Raw genomic sequence first — 21190 nt, forward strand, 5'->3', positions numbered from 1 at the left:
TCATCCAAAATGTACTAGAAACAGCCTCGCTTTTTAAAGCAAAATTACTTTTTAAAATGCGGTATTCCTAAGTAACAGACTTCACGTTAAAAAAAAATCCCTTTCTCTGTGTATGTGGGACAAATTTATAAAATGCTTTATTCAAAACAGCTCTAACACTCATCTCTGCCTTAACTCCTTTCCTTCCTTTTCATTTTTTCCTTCTCTCGCATCATCTCCCACCTGCTGTGCCTTGGCCCCGCCCCTCCGCGCCACTCCTTCCCCGCCTCCCCCAATGCGTGCCGGCTTCCGCACGCTGACGTCACACGTCAGCGTCAGTGACGCGCCGGCCGCTCCCCCTTCCTCTGCATTCGCTCTAGCGTTTTGGGGCGCTACGGTGCAGAGTCGTCAGCTCCGAGTTGTAAGCAGTTCTCCGCGTAGCCCCGAGTCCAGTACCGGCGTTGGGAGGCAGAAGGACGTGTCAGGCAGGTAGCTTCCCAGTCCCAAATGCTATCTCCCCACCCCCATCCCGCCGGGGTCACTAGTAACCACCTCTGTGAAGTTGCAGGGGCGGTAACCCGGGCACTCCCCCTGCCACCGCCCGCTGTTTCCAAGGGGCTCAGAAACCAATTTGTTCTTCCCGAGTAGTGTGGAGCTGTCTCACTGGGCGTTGCCGGAGGCGGGAAGGAGTCAAGCCTGAGGGGTCAGCGAAACTCTGGTATCTGGAGTGGGAGTCTCACTGCCCTCCTTAAACTGGCCTGTGAGGAGCTGCAGGTTAGATAGACTTGGTTTCTCTTTCAGGATGTCAATTTCAAAATCCTGGATGGTGCCCCTGCCTCATTAACTGCTGTAGGAAGGCTACTACACCTAGACGGATGCGTGTTTATCCCCACCGTTACTCCGACTAACGCTCTGTGTCGTTGAAGTTAGTTAACTTGCGGGAAGCAGTGATATGCAAAAGAGTAAAATCATATTGGAAATGAGATCTTGCTTAGACTTGTTTATGTAGAGCTTGCAGGGATACTTTAAGTAGACAGAAAATAATACCTCCACCTCACTAAAATGTTAATTCTCTAAAGAACGATATATATTACAAAGCAGTGCTTGGACGTTAGTTAAAGGATATTAAATGATAAAGGAATTAAAATAACAGAAATCTTGGTATGCATAAACAGTAATTTACTTTGCATTTATGTTGTCTCTTTAAGTTACATATACATTTTAATTAAAAATGAGTAGCAGTTAACTGGTTAGCTTCTAATCTTATATTTCAGTTTATATTATTTGAAACAATCTCCCTATGAAGACAATAAAAGTTGTACTACTTTAAGAGTTCATCATAACTTTTTTATACAGGCCTAATTTTTATTCTCTAATGTAAGCTCCACCTCCGAGAAACAGAAATTTTTTTATTGCCATGGTAACATCAGAAGTATTTGAAGGATTAAAAGTAATATCCAATGTATGCAAGTAATTGCCCTTTCTTATGATGCAGCAGTATTGTAGAGATGATGGAGGGGAGCCAAATACGGAGAGAAGTAGTCCTTTGTTTCTAGTTTAGATTTGTTTGTTATTAGAGAATCCACAGATCTATTTCACTTAAGATTGCTCTTTGTTCTAGGTGAAAGGTAAGGAGCCTCTTCTTTGGGAAAACAGGTTTTTGCACAGTAGGAGTCAGCATTAACAGTTTAGTGAGGGTTATGGAACTTGGCCACAGTTCTTTTGAGGTCATTTTAATACATTGGCATTGTATTCCAAGTACATTTTCTATAATCTCTCCCTTCTAATCTAAGTTGTGGTCATGACACCATTTCATGAATATAAATTATTTAGACGTTGGTAATTTCCATTAGGGAAGCCGTTAATTGTTGTCTGTATAGGCTTACAGAGAAGAAAAACAAATGTTTTGAAGAAAGTCTAATAGGAATTCCATTTTTGCTTTCTGCTTTTTTGGATAATAAATAAGTCAGGGACTTGACTCACTGAGATGGTAAATTGACCCCTCCCACCATCCAAACGTTACTTAATGTTTGGAAAACCATGTATATGGATTGTAGCTGCAGGCAGTACCATAGGGACTTCTTGAAATCTGTTGACATTCCTCTACTAGTGTTTCCCTTCAGGAAAATTTGTTCATCAAATAGCTAAAACAACTGGAGAAACTTAAAGTTCTAGATTGAAGGGGATATAGTTTTTGCTCATATTCTCTGGCATTTTTCATATTTGGTACAGAAATTTTATTATATCAAACATTGCTTATTATAGCTTAAAATTTTTTTAGTTAAATGTAAGGAAAGATGTCTTATTTGACTAGAGGCTAAGATAGTTTTGTGGAGCATAGTTGACATAGTTGAAAAGAAGTAGGCCGTATAGGAAAACTTTGAATGTCAGTGTTAGAAGTTTGAAAATGGGGAACTGTTGAAAGATTTTAACTGGAGAAATTGATTTAGCTAGCATTCTTCTTCTTTCTGTCAGCATTTATTATTTTTTAAATTTTACTGTTTTGAATAAATAATACATTGATATGGCTTAAAATTCAGAAGGCACAAAAGATTAAAAAAGTCTTCCTCTTAATTACTCAGTTCTCTTCCCTGAAGGCAGCCAATAGTGTACCAGTTTAGTGTGTATCCCTTCACAGGTGTTACGTATACAAGCAATTAGGTGAGTCTGTACACATGTAGAGATAGTATATATTTGCATATACTCACATGTGTAAGTAAATAAGTGTAAGCATAAACCCATATATATTTCCTTTGAAAGTGGTTTTTAAAAAAAATTTGTATTTATTTGACAAAGAAAGAAAGAACACAAGTAGGCAGAGAGGCAGGCAGAGAGAGGAGTAAGCAGGCTCCCTACCAAGCAGAGAGCCTGACTTGGGGCTCGATTCTAGGACCCTGAGACCACGACCTGAGCTGAAGGCAGAGGCTCAACCCACCGAGCCACCCAGGTGCCCCCATATATATTTCCTTTTAATACACAAATGATAGTATGCCATGTTAGTAATTCTGGTACTTAGAAATTAATCCATATCAATATAAATGTTTCTTCCTTTTGATTTGCTTATGGATATTTACATTTTACCATTTCAGACAGTGCTGCAGAGGAAAATTTTGTAAATGTATCATTTTCACGCATTTGGAAATATTTATAAGGTCGAGTCCTAAGAATGGAATTGCTGGGGGCGCCTGGGTGGCTCAGTGGGTTAAAGCCTCTGCCTTGGGCTCAGGTCATGATCCCAGGGTCCTGGGATCGAGCCCCTCATCGGGCTCTCTGCTCAGCAGGGAGCCTGCTTCCTCCTCTCTCTCTGCCTGTCTCTCTACCTACTTGTGATCTCTATCTGTCAAATGAATAAATAAAAAAATCTTAAAAAAAAAAAAAAAAGAATGGAATTGCTGGATCATAGTGAACACTGATAATTTTGGTAGATATTATGGAATTTTATTTTCCCTGGTATTTGTATCAGTTTGTATTCTCATCATATTCTGCTTCCTTATATTTCCTTCTAACATAGTATAGTAACAAACTTTCTGAATTTTGCCATTCTGATGGGTGAAAAATGCATCACTTGTACTTTTTTTTAATCAAGGTAAAATATACATAACAAAATTTATCCTGTACTTTTAAATTATATTTCTCTTTATAAGAGATTGGATACTTTTGCAAATTTTAACATTAATTACATTCCTTTTTGTTGTTAACTTGTAACTTCAATCCTTTATTTTTCTGTTAGATTAGTTTTTTGGTTCTATGAATATGAGAATGTTTTATTCATTAGAAAAATGAGCCCTTGGTGATATGAACTAATACATATATATATCATATTTTTTTTTCTTTTTGTTATTTGAATTTTGACTTACACTAGCTTTTCATATACATTTTTTTAAAGACTTTTTATTTATTTATTTGACAGAGATCACAAGTAGGCAGAGAGGCAGGCAGAGAGAGAGGTGGGGAAGCAGGCTCCCCGCTGTGCATAGAGCCTGATATGGGGCTCCATCTCAGGGCCCTGAGATCATGACCTGAGCTGAAGGAAGAGGCTTAACCCACTGAGCCACCCAGGCACCCATACATGTGTTTTAAAAAGATTTTATTTATTTATTCGACAGAGAGAGACACAGCGAGAGAGAGGGATCACAAGCAGGGGAAGTGAGATAGGGAGAAGCAGGTTTCCCACCGAGCAGGGAGCCCGATGTGGGGCTCGATCCCAGGACCCTGGGGTCATTATCTGAGCCAAAGGCAGATACTTAACAACTGAGCCACCCAGGTGCCCCATATTTTTTTCTTTTTTAAGTGGGCTCCACGCCCAACGTGGGGCTTGAATTTATGATCCTGGGATTGAGACCTGAGCCTAGATCAAGATTTGGACACTTAACTGACTGAGCCACCCAGGCACCTCTTGTATACATGTTTTTTTATGTAGTTATATTAATACCTTAAGGCTTTTTGGGTTTGTGTCATACTAAGCTGCTCTACTCTAAGATTATAAAAGTCATCCTCCCATGTTTTATTGCTATTTTCGTTTTTTTTCCCCTTTACATTTAAGTAGTTTATTATCTAGAATTTATATTGATGTAAAGTGAAGAAAATGGGTTTAAGTTTTTCTCCTCCATATTACTACTTAGTTGTCTAAATACTGTTTATTTCAAAAATCTAACTTTTCCTCACCAATTTGAAATGTCACTGTGGTCATCCACAAAGTTAAAAATATGATGTTTTGTTTTTGTTTGTTTGAAAAAGAGAGAAAGGCAGGGGAGGAGTTGCAGAGGGAGAGAGAGAAGGATAATCCTGAGCAGCCTTTACAACCAGCATGGAGCCAGATGCCGGGCTTAATCTCATGACCCTGAGATCATGACCTGAGCCAAAATAAAGAATCAAAAGCTTAACTTACTGAGCCACCCAGGTGTCCCCCCAAAAATGTTTTTGATATGTTTCTGGACGTTCAATTATTTGCCTGTCAATTTCATAATTATTGTAGCATTATATTGTGTTTTGATAATCAATAGAAAAGTCTTCCTTCATTGGTCTTTTTCTTCTTTTTTCAGTATTTATTCTTTTTTTCCTCATACTAACTTCAAATCAGCTTGTCTAATCACTGTCACCCACAAAGATTGTGTTTTTGATAGGTCAGAATAAATGTAGAGACTAAGAATTAAAACCTTTTTGATATTAGATCTTTCCACCTGTTTGCTTTTTTTTTTTTTTGGTGTGTTTTTGTTCTTTCTTGAATATTTTCTGTTGGTTCATTTTCCAGATTAATAGTCCTGATTTCTACTGTATCCTGACTGCTGTAAAACCCTTGCAGTGCCTTCTTAATTTCATATATCTTGTATTTCAGTTCAAAATGTTCATTTAATTTTCAAAAATAAATGTCAGTTCTTTGTTGAAGTTCTCCATCTTTAAGAAAAATCACTTTTGATCATCTTTTCCTCTTATTTTCTTGAACGTATTTCTTATGGTTATTTAAAATCTGTATTTGAATCATTTGGATTCTATTTCTATTGTTTCTTTTGGTCTTGGGTTATTTGGTTCTTCTTCTTCTACACACCTCATAATTTTTTTACTGGATGTTGTAAATAAAGTCATAGAGGCTCTGGAACATGTATCTTCCAAAAAATTTTTATGTTTTATTCTGGCAGGTTGATGGGAGTATCAGTAGATTACCTTCCTTGATCCTGTCAAGGAATGGTGTTAGGCTCTCCTAGGACTAGTCTGTTTTAGACTTGCTCTTTGTATGTGCAACTTAGAAATGGGCTGACAGGAGAAAAATTTATATGGAGAATTTGGGGCTTTCCTGTTCTTTTTCCTTTCTCTAGGACTTTGGCAGCCTTAAACTCTGACTTCTCTCTCCTTAGCTCAGTAAGATTGCTGTTTTCTACTTAAGTCCCATCATGCTATGCTGCAATTTGGAAAATGTCTTCAGGGAGAAGGCTGGGATGGATGTGAAACTCACTAATGTTTTCCCACCTCTCAAGGATTATAGCCCCTCAATTCCTGTCGGTCAATTATATATTTTACTCAGAGTTTTTGATTGTTTTGGGAAGTGGGATGGTCTGATAATGAGCTACAACATCATGATTGGAACCATTTATGATGTCAGCCTTCACTTAATCTCCCATATCAGATATGGTACCGTTCTCAACTGTGTTGGTATCACCAATCTAGAGACATCTCTAGTCTTTTGCCAACACAAGAGAGGTATAGTCACCTGACTGAGAGGTGTGGAGGAGGCAAACTATCTGCTTATTACACAGTCTTTCAGCCAATTCTGTTTTAGTTTTGATATCCTCACTCTCACAGCACCTTATTCTAGTTATTGAGCTAGTCTATAGTGGAAATTGACTTATTTGCCATTGCTGGGTTACAATAAGTTTTCTCTAGTCTCCTAAGTCAGTTGCTGCTTATTCTTATGTTTGTTAGCTTCCAGAAATTTGTTGCTATTGTTTACTCTCCATTTCTGCCTTTTTGATCTCTTTAAAGTTGTATTCGGTTTAGGGAAGAAGTAGAGATAGAAGTAGAGGTTCAGTTTAATATGTTTAATTCTAAATTGCACTTTATTTTTTTACTTTTTAAAGATACAGGCTGAAGAAATTACTCTTGTGTTGGGGCACCTGGGTGGCTCAGTGGGTTAAGCCTCTGTCTTTGGCTCAGATCATGATCCAAGGGTTCTGGATTGAGCCCCACATTGGGCTATCTGCTCAGCGGGGACCCTGCTTCCCCCCTGTGGCCCCCCCCCCCCCCCCCCGCCTATTTGTGATCTCTCTCTGTCAAATAAATAAATAAAATCTTAAAAAAAATTATTCTTGGGGCGCCTGGGTGGCTCAGTGGGTTAAAGCCTCTGCCTTCTGCTCAGGTCATGATCTCAGGGTCCTGGGATCGAGCCCCACATCAGGCTCTCTGCTCAGCAGGGAGCCTCCTTCCCTTCCTCTCTCTCTCTGTCTGCCTCTCTGCCTACTTGTGATCTCTGTCAAATAAATAAATAAAATCTTAAAAAAAAATTATTCTTGTGTCTTCTTTTGATTTCTCTGAAGGAAAGGCTTTGGCCATATCTGTCTGTCATTCCTACTTTTTGTGGCTAATGGTACAATTTTAAACAATGTTGAAGTTTCCTATTTTCTGATCTACTCAACTCTTATTTTCGTCTCTTTTCATTACTAGAGTTGGTAGGGCCCTTAAGATAGTACTATGTTTAAATTGTTAGTGTTTTCAGGTGAAGGAACCAAGGTGCAGAGGTCAAGTAGTTTGCTTTTTGGTCATAAATCTTTTCTCTTCCAAATCCATTGCTTTGCTTGTTATATCACATAACTCTTTGGGAAGCTCAAATGTCAAAAATGTCTTTGGTTTTGTGATTTGAAATGTCTTTAATATTATAGACATAAAGTTGATAAAATAGTTGGAGATCTTAAGAATACTGTCAAGGGACGCCTGGGTGGCTCAGTTGGTTAAGCAGCTGCCTTCAGCTCAGGTCATGATCCCAGCGTCCTGGGATCGAGTCCCACATCGGGCTCCTTGCTTGGCGGGGAGCCTGCTTCTCCCTCTGCCTGCCACTCTGTCTGCCTGTGCTCGCTCTAGTTCCTCTCTCTCTGACAAATAAATTAAAAAAAAAAAAAAGAATACTGTCAAGTTAGTATATGATTTTCATTTGATGCTGGAAACTGAAGCATAGAAAGGACAAACACTCCAATTTTCAGTTTATTACAAATATGAAATTGGAACAGGATTACTGTGTTCCTTCAGTTATACATTATGATGATTGTGGATGTATAAACCTGTAGTACGTTTTTCACTGTTTCTCATTTGGTCTGAAAAATCTTTTAGGATTGTAATTCAGCTGGGAAGTCTCATGACTAGGAAATAAGTAGCTCGGTTAAATATGTTGTAAGACACTGAAAGCACTCTATCTTGTCATGTTTCCCCCTTCACTTCCCTCCAGTTACCACAGTACCCTCGTGTAGATTCTGTAGGAAAGGAGGAGTTGTGAGTTTCTCTGAAACTCATTTACAGCATATTTTTTATTCAGAAAACTTTCTGCTTTGACATCATTTGATGGCAATTAGAGTCATCCTTCTTCACTACCAGGAGTAGTAGGTCTCCTATACTGAGTTGTCAGAAACACAATGATCAGTAATGTGGTAGGCAGTACTGTGCCATACTAGGGACTCTTGGAGCTTCCATTTCGTTAGTGTGGTCCCTGGAAAGGAATTGGCAACTAAATTTTGAGGCAGAGCCAAGTTGACAAGTTTTGTTTCTTTTTTTTTTTTTTTTTTTGGCAGCAGTCACAGAATAATGAGGGTTGTGAAATATGGTTATTATTTAATGTAATTTGACTTATGAAATTTAGTTTTCTAAGATGAATTTATCTTGATTTTTTTTTTCTAAATAGCATGGTAATGTAATATACTCATGTCCTGGAGAAATCATTAAATTCTGGCTGGTGCCCAGGTAATCATTATATTATGCCAGTTGACCAAGCGTGGACTTGAGAGGAGAGTATATATGTTTGGAATGACTTTAACTCACTGATGGTGCTGTATTGCTATTGTAATCATTAATTTCTTATTTCTCTCCAAGTTGCCAAAAGTCTTGTCCTATTTTGAAATGCAATATGGTTATAATGTTTTCTAAGGTAGAAGAAGGTTCTTTCCTACAAAATTTCCTAAGGCATAGTTATCCAATTGATTTTACCAGAGGCTGGGTTCTGGACTTTGGTCTTACAAGCCCTGAATATAAATTTTGTCATTTAAGGAGATTGGATCATATTTTAGAGGCAGAGTAAAATTAAGCAAATTTAGTATTGATGGATGAAATGAGAACATGGATTTTTTAATTTACAATGAGAAATATATAAACTGTCACAGAAATTTTATTATGGCCTTTTTAATAAGCCCATTTTCTCCTAGAAGGGAATCATACATAGAAAGCTGCTTGATGTAAATGGAAATAGAAGAGGGCAAGTTAGGTAAATTAAATATTCATTAGTTTTAAATTGATATAGTGAATTCAGGTATCTCCACAATAAAAATAGTCTTGCCAATAGGTAGTGCTCATGATTGTCTTGTGACCATATCATTCTCTTTCCCTCCTCCTTCCCTTTGACTTTTTTAAGCTTTCACTAACTAGCTTTTAGACTCTGACTTTGTCCCCACCCATCACTCTCCTGAAATTAACTATTGCTGAAGTTGCTAATGACCTTTGTCAATATCTTAGTCTGGTAAGGATCTAATTATGATACCAAAAGGACAAATATAAAGACCAATAACATGTTTAGTTAATATCAAAATAAATTTTTATATTTAAATACAATTGAAAGGCAGATAGCATAGAAAGAAAAAATATTTTTGACAGAGGAGGGCTAACATCCTCATTAAAGAGGGGACTTTTAGAAATTACTAAAAAGACTATTCAAATAGAAAATGAAAAAAGAACATGAATGAACAAATTACAAATGTTCAATATATGTGGAAGAATTTTTCAAATTAACTGATAAGCAAAAGAAATTAAAAATGAGACACCATTTTTCTGTCAAATGTAGAAGTAACAACAGCAACAAATAGTGACCAGAATTTTAACATGTGCATATTCTTTGGACAAATAATTTATCCTAAGGAAATCCTTATAATAGGGTACATAAAAATGTATGTACCGAAATTTTATCTAAAGTTCTTCTGTAATAGCAAACAGTGTAAACAATTTTAATGTCTAATAAGAGGATTAGTTAAATAACTTTCAGACACACATTCTTATTGGAGATAATAAAGTAATGCTACTAATTAATTCACATAGGGAAAAGTTTGTCTCTTTCTCCATATACATCAAGTAAATTTAGTATTCGACTTTCCAAATCATTTTTATAAAATTGAAATGTCATTATTTTTCTCTTTTTAGTTATAACTATGTCACATGAGTAAAACTCAGATAAAGTTAATTTAACTTTGAGTAAAGATTTTAAATATCTGGTTTTTAAGTAAGCAAATCACTAAGGAATTACAATTGAATTAAATATTGTTAATGGTTATGGAAGACATGTTTTCTCTCTATTAACTGTTAACTTTTTTAAATGTCTAGTATATCTGTTAAGATGCCTTAGAAAAAGAATCATGGAGAAGTATGCTAGACTACAGAAGATTGGAGAAGGTTCATTTGGAAAAGCCATTCTTGTTAAATCTACAGAAGATGGCAAGCAATATGTTATCAAGGAAATTAACATCTCAAGAGTAAGTATAATTTTGTTTGGTTAATTCAATGAATACTCTGATTTCAATGGGCTCATTGTTAGAGAATTAAAAAAAAATATGGCATTGCATAACATTAAGTGAAAGGCTACCATAATCCCAGAGAGAACCACTAATTTTAGAATAGACTGTATATCCTTGCAGTTTTTTTCTATGCTGTGCGCTTATGTTTATGTATTTAAGTGTTTTAAAAAATACACTTACTGTTCTGTAACTTAATCTGGTTTGAACATTAAAATATTTTTACTTGTGGATTCAACTTTTTTTTTTTTTTAATACTTCTTTTTTTTTTTTTTTATTTTTTCAGCATAACAGTATTCATTATTTTTGCACCACACCCAGTGCTCCATGCAATCTGTGCCCTCTACAATACCCACCACCTGGTGCCCCCAACCTCCCACCCCCCACCCCTCAACTTTTCTTTTAACTTCTGCTTTATTTTGTTGTTTTGACTATGCTTTATTGGAACTGTTGTTTTTTAACCACTCTCTTATTGATGGACTTTTAGATGGTTTACTGATGGTCTAATTTAATATTTTCTTTTTCTCTCCCATTTAAGATGTCCAATAAAGAAAGGGAAGAATCAAGGAGAGAAGTTGCAGTATTGGCAAACATGAAGCATCCAAATATTGTCCAGTATAGAGAATCATTTGAAGGTCAGATAAATTTTGCAAGAGAGTTCAAAGGAACTAAGCCATGCGACAACTTTTGGATATTTTACTTATAAAGTATTTTCAGGAAGAAAAGTATATTGTTTTTGCTGCAGTATATATGCATATTCATATCAACTTGATTCTAGGGTAATACCGATGTTACTGGTGGGCAGTCTGTATGAATGGAGGTCTCAGTTCTTGTATTCCCCATGAGAAGATTTATGTGGTTATCTGTGTTCTAATAAAGACAGCCAGAAGAAGAGTAGTAAACACAAAGCAGTTTATTAAAGTGAATGTACAGGGGTGTCTGGGTGGCTCAGTTGGTTAAGCATCTGCCTTCTGCTTGGGTCATGATCTCAGGGTCTTGGGACTGAGTCCCGCATCAGGCTTCCTACTCGGTGGGGAGTCTGCTTCTCCCTCTCCCTCTGCTGCTTCCTCTGCTTGTGCTCATTCTTGCTTGCTCACTCTTTCTCTCTTTCTCTGTCAAATAAATAAAATCATAAAAAAAAAAGTGAATGTACACTGTCAACATGGGAGAGTGGGGACATTTTTTTGTTATTAGATATTTGTTGCATCTCTATGGGCTGGGAAGAACTGTGATGGATTGTGGGTCTGTTTTTATTTTATTTAATTTTTTAAAGATTTTATTTATTTGAGAGAGAGAGCAAGTAAGACAGAGCATGAGAGGGTAGAAGGTCAGAGGGAGAAGCAGAATCCCTACAGAGCTGGGAGCCCCGATGCAGGACTAGGTCCCAGAACTCTGGGTTCATAACCTGAGCTGAAGGCAGTTGCCCAACTGACTGAGCCACCCATGCACCCTGTGGATCTGTTTTTAGTCATTTGGGAGACGACTCCCATGAATTGGGAGGGGGAGTTTTTAGCCCCACAAGGTTTGTACAGAAAGGTCTGGGCAGCCTTTCTCCATCCGGTGGGGCTGTACCCACAATTCAAATGCATTATGAGTCTAGGGCTAAGGTTACCCTGGGGCAGATGTGGCTGAGGAGAGTGCTTGGTTTGTACCTACGGCTCTTTAGTTTGTTAGCCCCAGGTCTTGGAAGCCACAAGGTCAGATATTGTGTCCCCAGGCTTTTAATGTATAGCTTATTTATCCGTCCTTGCCTCCAGCCCTTATCTGTGCCATTCCCCTTCAAGAATTGGGACTCGGGGCACCTGGGTGCCTCAATGGCTTAGAGCCTTTGCCTTCGGCTCAGGTCATGATCCCAGGGTCCTGGGATCAAGCCCCGCATCAGGCTCTCTGCTCGGCGGGGAGCCTGCTTCCTCCTCTCTCTCTGCCTGCCTTTGCCTACTTGTGATCTCTGTCTGTCAAATAAATAAATAAAATCTTAAAAAAAAAAAAAAAAGAATTGGGACTCTGCCTTGGGGCATTCCTTCCACTGCTCAGGTCCAGCTTCTACCTAACACCACACCATACTGTCCATGTGTAATTTTATATTGACTCACTGTTACTCTGATTGCTTAAAAAGAAGCAATGTGGTTAAGTGTAAAAATTTGTACAAAGCAAGGACAGTAATTTATATCATTTTATTTTATTTTATTTTATTTTATTTTTTTAAAGATTTATTTATTTATTTGACAGAGATCACAAGCAGGCAGAGAGGCAGGTAGAGAGAGAGGAAGGGAAGCAGGCTCCCCGCTGAGCGGAGAGTCCGACATGGGGCTCGATCCCAGGACCCTGAGATCATGACCTGAGCCGAAGGCAGAGGCTTAACCCACTGAGCCACCCAGGCGCCCCAATTTATATCATTTTATTTTATTTTATTTTTTAAGATTTTATTTATTTATTTGATAGAGAGAGATCACAAGCAGGCAGAGAGGCAGTCAGAGATAGAGGAGGAAGCAGGCTCCCCGCTGAGCAGAGAGCCCGATGCGGGGCTCGATCCCAGGACCCTGAGATCATGACCTGAGCTGAAGGCAGCGGCTTAACCCACTGAGCCACCCAGGCGCCCCAATTTATATCATTTTAAATTAAACTTCTTTTAAAGTGCTACCACTACTGCCACTAAGAAAATGTTCTGATTTTTAGAAAGGGATCCTTCTCATTTGTATTCTCTTATTTACCTCATTATCATAGTAGTGAGGTATATTGAAAGTGGTCTCAGGTTCTTAAAAATGTCATAGCTTAAAATATTATATGTTGTTTTGGAAATATATACTATTTGGTAATGCAGGAACTAAGATAAAGCAAAGCTTCTCTAAAGACAGGTCAAGATGGTTTGTTGAAGTCCTTTGAATTCATGCCCATTATCATAAATCCCTATACATTACAAAACAAAGTATGTTGGGGCACCTGGGTGGCTCAGTGGGTTAAGCCTCTGCCTTCAGCTCAGGTCATGATCTCAGGGTCCTGGGATCGAGCCCTGCATCGGGCTCTCTGCTCAGCAAGGAGCCTGCTTTCCCCTTTCTCTCTGCCTGCCTCTCTACCTACTTGTGATCTCTCTCTCTATCAAATAAATAAAATCATTAAAAAAGAAAAAAACATATGTATGCATACATATATGTAGTATATGCATGTATGTATATATATAGTATATGTACGTATACATAAATAGTATATGTATAAATACATGTGTATACTATACATATATATACTGTATGTGTATATTTATGTACAATATGTGTATATATACTATGTATATTTTTATACTGTGTGTGTATATATGTGTGTATATATATGTATATATATATTTAATTTGACACCATTAACAGTTTATTTAAGGCAGTGGTGGTGGGAAGGAAAAAGGAAACAAAGAATAGCTTCTTTGGGTCCTGAGTTTCTAGCTGCTTATGAGTCCTAAGTTTATAATCATGTTTTTTCTCCTTCTACAACCAATTCCTTGTTCTCCTTTGCCCTCTGCAGCATCTTGGCTGAGTGTGTTCTGTTTTACTTAGTGGAATAACCCAAACCTTTATCACTGGAGGATCTGAGTCTTTGCGAGTACTATATTTGTTGCAGTTTTTCATTAATTATGGCTATTTTGCAAGCGAGTAAGAGAGGAACCTCAGTGAATCCATGGAGTTCCAGTAATAGTCCTCCTTGACTTGTGTTGCAGCAACACAATTTCCTCTTGATAATCACAATTAAGCACTCCAGCCAGTATGGTGACTCTTTTTCTTTTTTTTTTTAAAGATTTTATTTATTTATTACTTGAGAGAAAGAGAGCATGAGAGGAGAGATGTCAGCAGGAGAACCAGACTCCCTGTCAAGCAGGGAGCCTGATGTGGGACTCGATCCCAGGACTCCAGGATCATGACCTGAGCCGAAGGCAGTCGCCCAACCAGCTGAGCCACCCAGGCACCCCAGTATGGTGACTCTTAACAATAATTTAGATTGAAAGTAGTAGATAGTTTAAATGACTGTTTCATTATCAACTCACATACAGTCTGACTTAGAGCAAAAGTATACTCATTCCCAGATTAACTGGGTACATACTATAGTAGAACATGCTTTAAAAAAGTATGGATCAATTAACACATTATGTTATAAGGTATACTATATTTTATGATGGTAGTGAAATTATCATTTATGCATGTTTACGTGTACAGGAGTACAGTGTTAACTATCTTCTTCCCATGAGCTTAGATTCCTTTATCTTTCTCCTTACATCTCTTTCCGTTTCTTTTGTCTTCCATCACCAAAATTTTAGTATTTCAAATAAAAAGCTTTTAATGTATGTCAACAAATACTCTAGTAGGAGGTTTTTTTTTTTTTAAGATTTAAAAGATTTTTAAAGATTTTATTTTATCTGAGGGAGGGTTGTATCTCACCACCTGTAAGATCACAACCTGAGTTGAAACCAAGAGTCAGACACTCAACCATCTGAGCCACCCAAGGAGCCCCATCTCTTGCTGTTTTGCAACTTCTATCGTTATCACCACTTTTTGCCATTCGAACCATGTGTCTTGGTGTAGACCTTCTTACATTGACCTTGTCGGGGCTCTTTGTACCCACTGAATCTGGACTTCTGTTTCCTTTGCCAGGTTAGGGAAATTTGTAGATATTTTATCTTCAAATACATTTTCTGCCCCCTTTTCTCTTCTCCATCTAGGATCCTTATAATGTGATTTATTAATTACCCTTGATAGTGTCCCTGTGTTCCCAGGTCCATCTTTTATTTTTTTTCTCTCTCCTATTCTGTTTGATTGCTTTCTATTACTTCTGGTTGCTGATCCATTCCTCTACTTTCTTTAGTCTGCTATTTATTACATCTAGTGTATTTTTATTTTTATTTTTTCCAAAGATGTGTGTATGTATGCATGTATGTATGTTTGTATGTATTTACATGTGAACATGAGTTGGGGGAGGGGCAGAGAGAGGGAATCTTAAAGCAGAATCTTCACGCAGACTCCCCACTGAGCGCAAAGCCTGACATGGGGCTCAATCTCACCACCCATGAGATCATGACCTGAGCTGAAACCAAGCGTTGGAGGTTCAAATGACTGATCTACAATGTCTAGTGTAATTTTCAATTTAAGTTACTGATTTCTTCATCTCTGATTCATTCATTTTTATTTCTATCCCTGTATTAAGAGTCTCACTGAGGTCCTTCACTCTTTTCTCAAGTCCAGTGAGTATCTTTACGATCATTACTTTAAATTCTCTGTCAGGCATATTACTTATCTCTGTTTGTTTGGGTCTCTTATGGCAATTTTTGTCCTATTTATTCACTTGGGATGTATTCCTCTGTCTCTTCATATTTTCTAACACTCTGTGTCTGTTTCTGTAATGTTAGGAAAGTCTTGCTACATTTTGGCTTTTGAAAGTAGTGGCCTTATGAAGAAGAGGTCCTATAGTACCATGCAGTGCAATGACCCCTCTTCACTAGAACCTGGCATTTCAGGGTGTCTCCTGTGTGTGATACGTATACGGCACTGTTGTGGCTGAGCTGCGTTTGTTTTTAATTAACTTGTCTGCACTGGTTCACTTTGCCTGTTGTAGGCATTGTTTGGTCCCTGTGTTGTTGGTAGGCCAGTCTGGGGTTGCTTTGGGTTTGAGTTGAGTTAGAACAGGCATTAACTAGAGGTGCAGTAGCACCAAAATGCAATGCACTGTCTGTTTGTTTTTCCCTTCAGAAACTTTCATTGGTGGGTGAGGCCTGCATTCAGGCCAGGCGTCTGCCTCCAGGGGCACAGTTGGTCTGGTGTGTGTGGTTATCTTTCCCTGTCTCTCAGGCCTGAGTCACTTTGGAGGGCTGATAGCCCCTGTTGGGGCTGATTTCAGCCTGTTGTGGCACTGTTTTGGATGGGCTCTGGCCAGGGTCATATTGAAAGGGGCAGGTCCGTAGGAAAATGTGGGTACAGGGTGTAGGGTGTTAGCAAAGTTTGTGTGGGTCTGCTGTTGGAGGAAGCGTGGAAGAAGGACCTGGCTGGAGGGCCTGTACCTGCAGGATGTGCTTTTAGCAAGCTAGGTGGAGAGTGTTGGCACTGCACTAGTTCTCGAAGGTATCCATGTACCTAGGGCTGGGGGATGGGGGAGTTTTATGGAGCCTACCAGTTCTTCTGCTCCTGGAGAAGTCCCCCTACATCCCTGCCCCTCCTGCACATGCAGAATAGTAAATTACTCCCCCTCCCTTATATCCTGGGCATTTTTCTTAGTGCTGCATCTCTGCTGGGTCATTTGTTGTGTTGTCTCTAAGAGTGGGGACAGTTTCCTGTTGCTCTCTCACTTTCCCAAAGCTGAGCATGCTGATTTTTAATGTTCTAGATGTTAAGCCCTGCTGATTATAAGAACTCATGAAATTATACCCCATATAATGGTTTTTACAGCCAAATGTTGTGGGCATTCATCTTCTCTCTTCAGGTTCCCTGTGACTGGGTGCCTGCAGTGCCTGGGGTGCCTGGGGTTAGTGTCTGTTTCCTTCTCTCCACACCATGGGTGTTTCTCCCTTCTTTCCTCCTGAAGACAATCCCACGGACCTGTTTAGCTCCTGACCATATCTCTACCCTTCCTACGCTCTTCCATCTGGCCTCTTCCCTACATTTAGCTGTGGAGAGTCCCAGTCTTCCAGTCGTTTTCTGGGTTATTTACATTGATGTGATTGTTACCTGGTTTTATCCCTGAGAGGAGGTGAGGCCAGGATCCTCCTACTCCACCATCTTCCTTAGAAGTGCCCACGAATTATACAGAATCTTAATTAGTCGGTCATATAGATTCCCAGTCCATGGCACATTAGGAGCGGTTTATCAAAAAGGAGGTATGAGAACTATAGGTAACAGAAACACTACACAGGGTGCAGGGTACAAGTACTGATGGAATTAGGCTATAAGCACAGAGAAGTAAGGGGAGTGAAAACTGTTCCTTGAGTTGGAGTAGTCTCACTGGTAAGTAGTGGTTTAGTAATGTTAGAAGTTATATCAGCTACTCCCTAATTTGTGCAGAATCAGCATAGTGTTAATCTAAGAATAAAGGTGGAGGGAAGGATGAGAAGGGTTCTTCTAGTCCTGTCTACCCATGGGAAGAGTGATAGAAGCCTCTCTTTCTGTGGACTGAGACATAAAGGGAAATAAGGTATTGCCCTATTTTCATGTTGTTCACAGATTATATCTAATTTTTAAAAATAGAAGTAAAATCAAAGAAAGCTCCAGCAGTTGTACATTCTTATTCACTGTTGAATCCTCAGAGTTCATTGCAATATCTGTTATTTGTTTAGTAAGTAGTTGATTAAGTGGATGAAACAAAGCTGAAAAGTAATGGTAAATTGAAAACCAAGTTATAACCCATCTTTGACAAGTTGGTAGAAAAACATTTTTTTTTATAGATGATATTTAAGGAAATCTGTCTATTAAATGAAACCAAGTGTATTTATCTGCATTTTGTCTGTATTCCAGAGATGTTTAGATCATTGTGGATATGCTATTCAAGAAGCATATCTTAGAATTCTACTAAGAATGCTGTATTCTTAGTAGAAAATCATTGATGATAGAGCTGCCTGTTAAACCAGGTTATCATACAATCTGTATAAGCAGTATACCTTGATTTTGTAGTCTAATTCTTTTGAAGGTGGTTCTGTTTTTAGTGGAACATAATTAATCACTGTGTTTTAGTAAACCCTTAAGTACCTTTAATTTAGCTGTGCTTTTGACTTACATTATCATATGGTTTTTATTAGCAGAGTATAAGGAATAAGGAATAACATGGAGGACATTGGGAGAAGGAGAAGAGATGGGAGTTCGGGCAAATTGGAGTGGGGGATGAACCATGAGAGACTGTGGACTCTGAGAAATTAAGGGTTTTGGAGGGGAGGTGGGTAAGGGTTGGGTGAGCCTGGTGGTGGGTATTAAGGAGGGCATATATTGCATGGAGCACTGGGTGTGATGCATAAAGAATGAATCTTAGAACACATACAAAAAAACTTTAAAAAATTAAAAAAAAATAAAAAATGAAATGTCGTGTTTATATTTTGTAGAAAATGGCTCTCTCTACATAGTGATGGATTACTGTGAAGGGGGCGATCTGTTTAAACGAATTAATGCTCAGAAAGGCATTTTGTTTCAAGAGGATCAGGTGAGTTAGCATGTAGGAGATTGACTCTTAATCCATGTTATTCAGAAGCAATTCAAAATTTATATATGTGTTTACTTGTAACTACAAAATTCTTAATTACTAGGACAGTTTGATATCATATTCTAATATCTCAGTCATATTTCTGTTCTAATTAGCTTCCACCTTAGTCATTTCTCCATCTCACTTCCTGTCTATAGTAATATTATTATATTTATAATGTATGTTATATCCTTTGTGTAAACACTTATATTTATGTATATAACCTAATTATTCATTATAACTAGTTAAGTATTCTCTATTCGTCTGGCTTTCTGCTAATAGACCACATTTTCCTAAAATGTGGCTTTCCTAGGTAATTCCAGCTCTGGAAGCCTTGCATTGGCAACTGCATTAAATCTAATCTCTGTTTTGACCTCAAGGATCTTTAAAATATGACCTTATCCTACTGAGGCAGTCTTATTTTTTTCCTAGTATTACCTAATGTGTACCCCTTTTCGTTCATTTAACAAATATTTATTGAGCATTCATTTTGTTAGGCACTATTTGTGTTAGGAACACATGCTCATATATCTCATTCTTCTTCCTGTGTAGTTATTCTATTATTTCTTTTATTTTAGTAATACTTCCCTGCCAACTCTCTTACTAATATTCTACCTTTTTTTTTCTTTTTTTACAGCTCAGCTCAAGTCCCAGCCTTTCCTTTGATTTTCCTTAACCACTCTAATCTGTGATCTTTTCCTTCTCTAAATTTCTATTGCATTTCTCATTATCACCCATTCTTAACTTGTGTGTTTTTACATAAGGGAATGGGGGAAACATTGTACTAAGAGTGTTGTATTTGTTTCTTTTAAATTTTATAATCCCCCATGAATTAGTGTAGTTTTCTTTATTTAATAGGTAATAATTCTAACAGAGGTTAAGTAGCTTGCCCCAAATCATATAGTCAGTGTTTGAACCTACTTCTGTCTAACTCCAAAATTTATTTAATATTTGTTTACAAACTTAAATTGTACAATTATTAAAAGGTTCAGAAATGGAAATAATTCTTTGCACACTGTTCCGTCTCTGAGGATTACCACTGTTTTTAGTTTGGTACATTCTTCTAGGCTTTCTTCTTCATACTTGTACATGGAAATATATACATCAAGGCACACATATTCAGAAAGGGGATATTATACATAGCGTACTCTGTCTTTTGTCACTTAAAAATTATCTTGATTATCCCAACCTATAAACAGAACAAACTGATGTTTGTGAAGGGGGAGCAAGGAGGAGGGGTAGGGCAAAATGGGTGTAGATGCATGAGGGATACAGGCTTCCATTTGTGGAATGAATATGTCAGTGGAATAAAAGGCACAGCATAAGGAATATAGTCTGTGATATTGTAACAGCAGTGTATGGAGACAAATGGTAGCTACATGTGTGAACATAGCATAATGTACAAACTTGCTAAATCACTATGTTGTACATCTGAAACTAATGTAACACTGTGTATCAGCTATACTCAAAACAATTTAGAAAGTAAGGAAAATGTTATTTATAATATGGAAAAAAATACAGCTTTCATTTAAAAAATTATCTTGATTATTGTCACATGTTCCTCTGTGTTGATCAGTTATATTAGTTTTAATAGCTACATTATATCCCATTGTAGCAAGGCCTGTGCTTTTTTATTTGTTCATATTCTATTTTCATTTCATTCCCATCCATAGGCTGCTATTTTAATATCTTTAATTAATATCTGCATATTTTTCTAAAATGGCTGTCACTATCTTATATTTTTAAATGTGTAACTGTTGCGTTACATCTTATTCAGTTTTATTTCTCCCCTTAGTACAGTTTCTGATCATTTGTTTTGCTTTCTGTGCATTTGTTGCTTCTGCTGTATAATGCTGCATTGATATTCATCCAAGTCTACACTTAATTTACTGCATCATGCACCCTTAATGTATGCTGAATAATTTCACATTATAATTGTTTCCCCAATAAGGTTGTAATTTACTATGGAGCAGAGATTACAGTTTTCACTGATGTCCTCTTAGGATGCTTAGGAAAGCTGTGTCCATAAATTAATTGGCACAACTAATCAATTGATAATACTGTGTTGATGGAGACTTTTAGCTTCTTGCCAGTAACTTGATAAAATGGTAAGGTTCTGAAATCTTGAGTTTTATTTTAGTTAAGTACTATTAAATAGGGTAATGTAATACTTCTCACTTTACTTATCCTGTTTCTACAACTAAGCTACTAGACAGAGCACAGAACTTCAGAACTTGTGTTTGAATCATTTTTCTGCTTATCAACTTGGTAATAGTTATGTTAACAAATGACTTAACTATTTTGAGACTATTTTCTCATTCTTTAATAGGGATGCTCATACCACATAGCCAGCTTCACTATTGTGGTGAAGTCAAATAATCTATGCTAGTGTACAGAGTGCTGTGTTTTATTAGAATTTTATCTAATACCTTCCATTGCTTGTGCTTACATTTATTCTTTTTTATTGGACTTTAAAAAATGCTTACTATTAGATTTCATAACATTCTCCTATAAAGTACATTGATAGTCTGTGGATTTGGTTCTGCAGTTGGATGAATGTTCTTGGTACATAATGATTTATATGTATGTATATATATGTATCTTGTGGGTTTTTTGTTAAGATTTTATTAGAGAGAAAGTGAGTGAGAGAGAGGAAATAGAAGGAGCTCAGGGGGAGCAGCAGAGGGAGAGGAAGAAGCAGACTCCCCACTGAGCAGGGAGCCCGATGTGGGGCTTGATCCCAGGACTCCAGGATCATGACCTGAGCC

At 37.6% G+C, this 21190-nt stretch overlaps 1 protein-coding gene across 5 annotated transcripts in view; it reads left to right on the forward strand.

The window, feature by feature from the left end:
- The first annotated feature begins 323 nt into the window (after positions 1-323).
- The window catches only part of NEK1 (NIMA related kinase 1), a 213697-nt gene continuing 192830 nt past the window's right edge, over positions 324-21190 (forward strand). For 4 of the 5 annotated variants that reach the window (XM_047717704.1, XM_047717706.1, XM_047717707.1 and 1 more), the window contains exons 1-5: positions 324-468; positions 781-904; positions 10042-10190; positions 10768-10864; positions 18286-18383. In XM_047717704.1, coding sequence (XP_047573660.1) covers positions 10074-10190; positions 10768-10864; positions 18286-18383 — 312 coding nt within the window. In that variant the 5' untranslated portion in view covers positions 324-468; positions 781-904; positions 10042-10073. Of the gene's footprint in view, positions 469-588; positions 698-780; positions 905-10041; positions 10191-10767; positions 10865-18285; positions 18384-21190 lie in introns of those variants that run through there. The other variant, XM_047717705.1, reaches the window with a different exon arrangement.

The sequence above is a fragment of the Lutra lutra genome, chromosome 2, assembly GCF_902655055.1.
Source record: "Lutra lutra chromosome 2, mLutLut1.2, whole genome shotgun sequence".
Classification (NCBI taxonomy): Eukaryota; Metazoa; Chordata; class Mammalia; order Carnivora; family Mustelidae; genus Lutra; species Lutra lutra.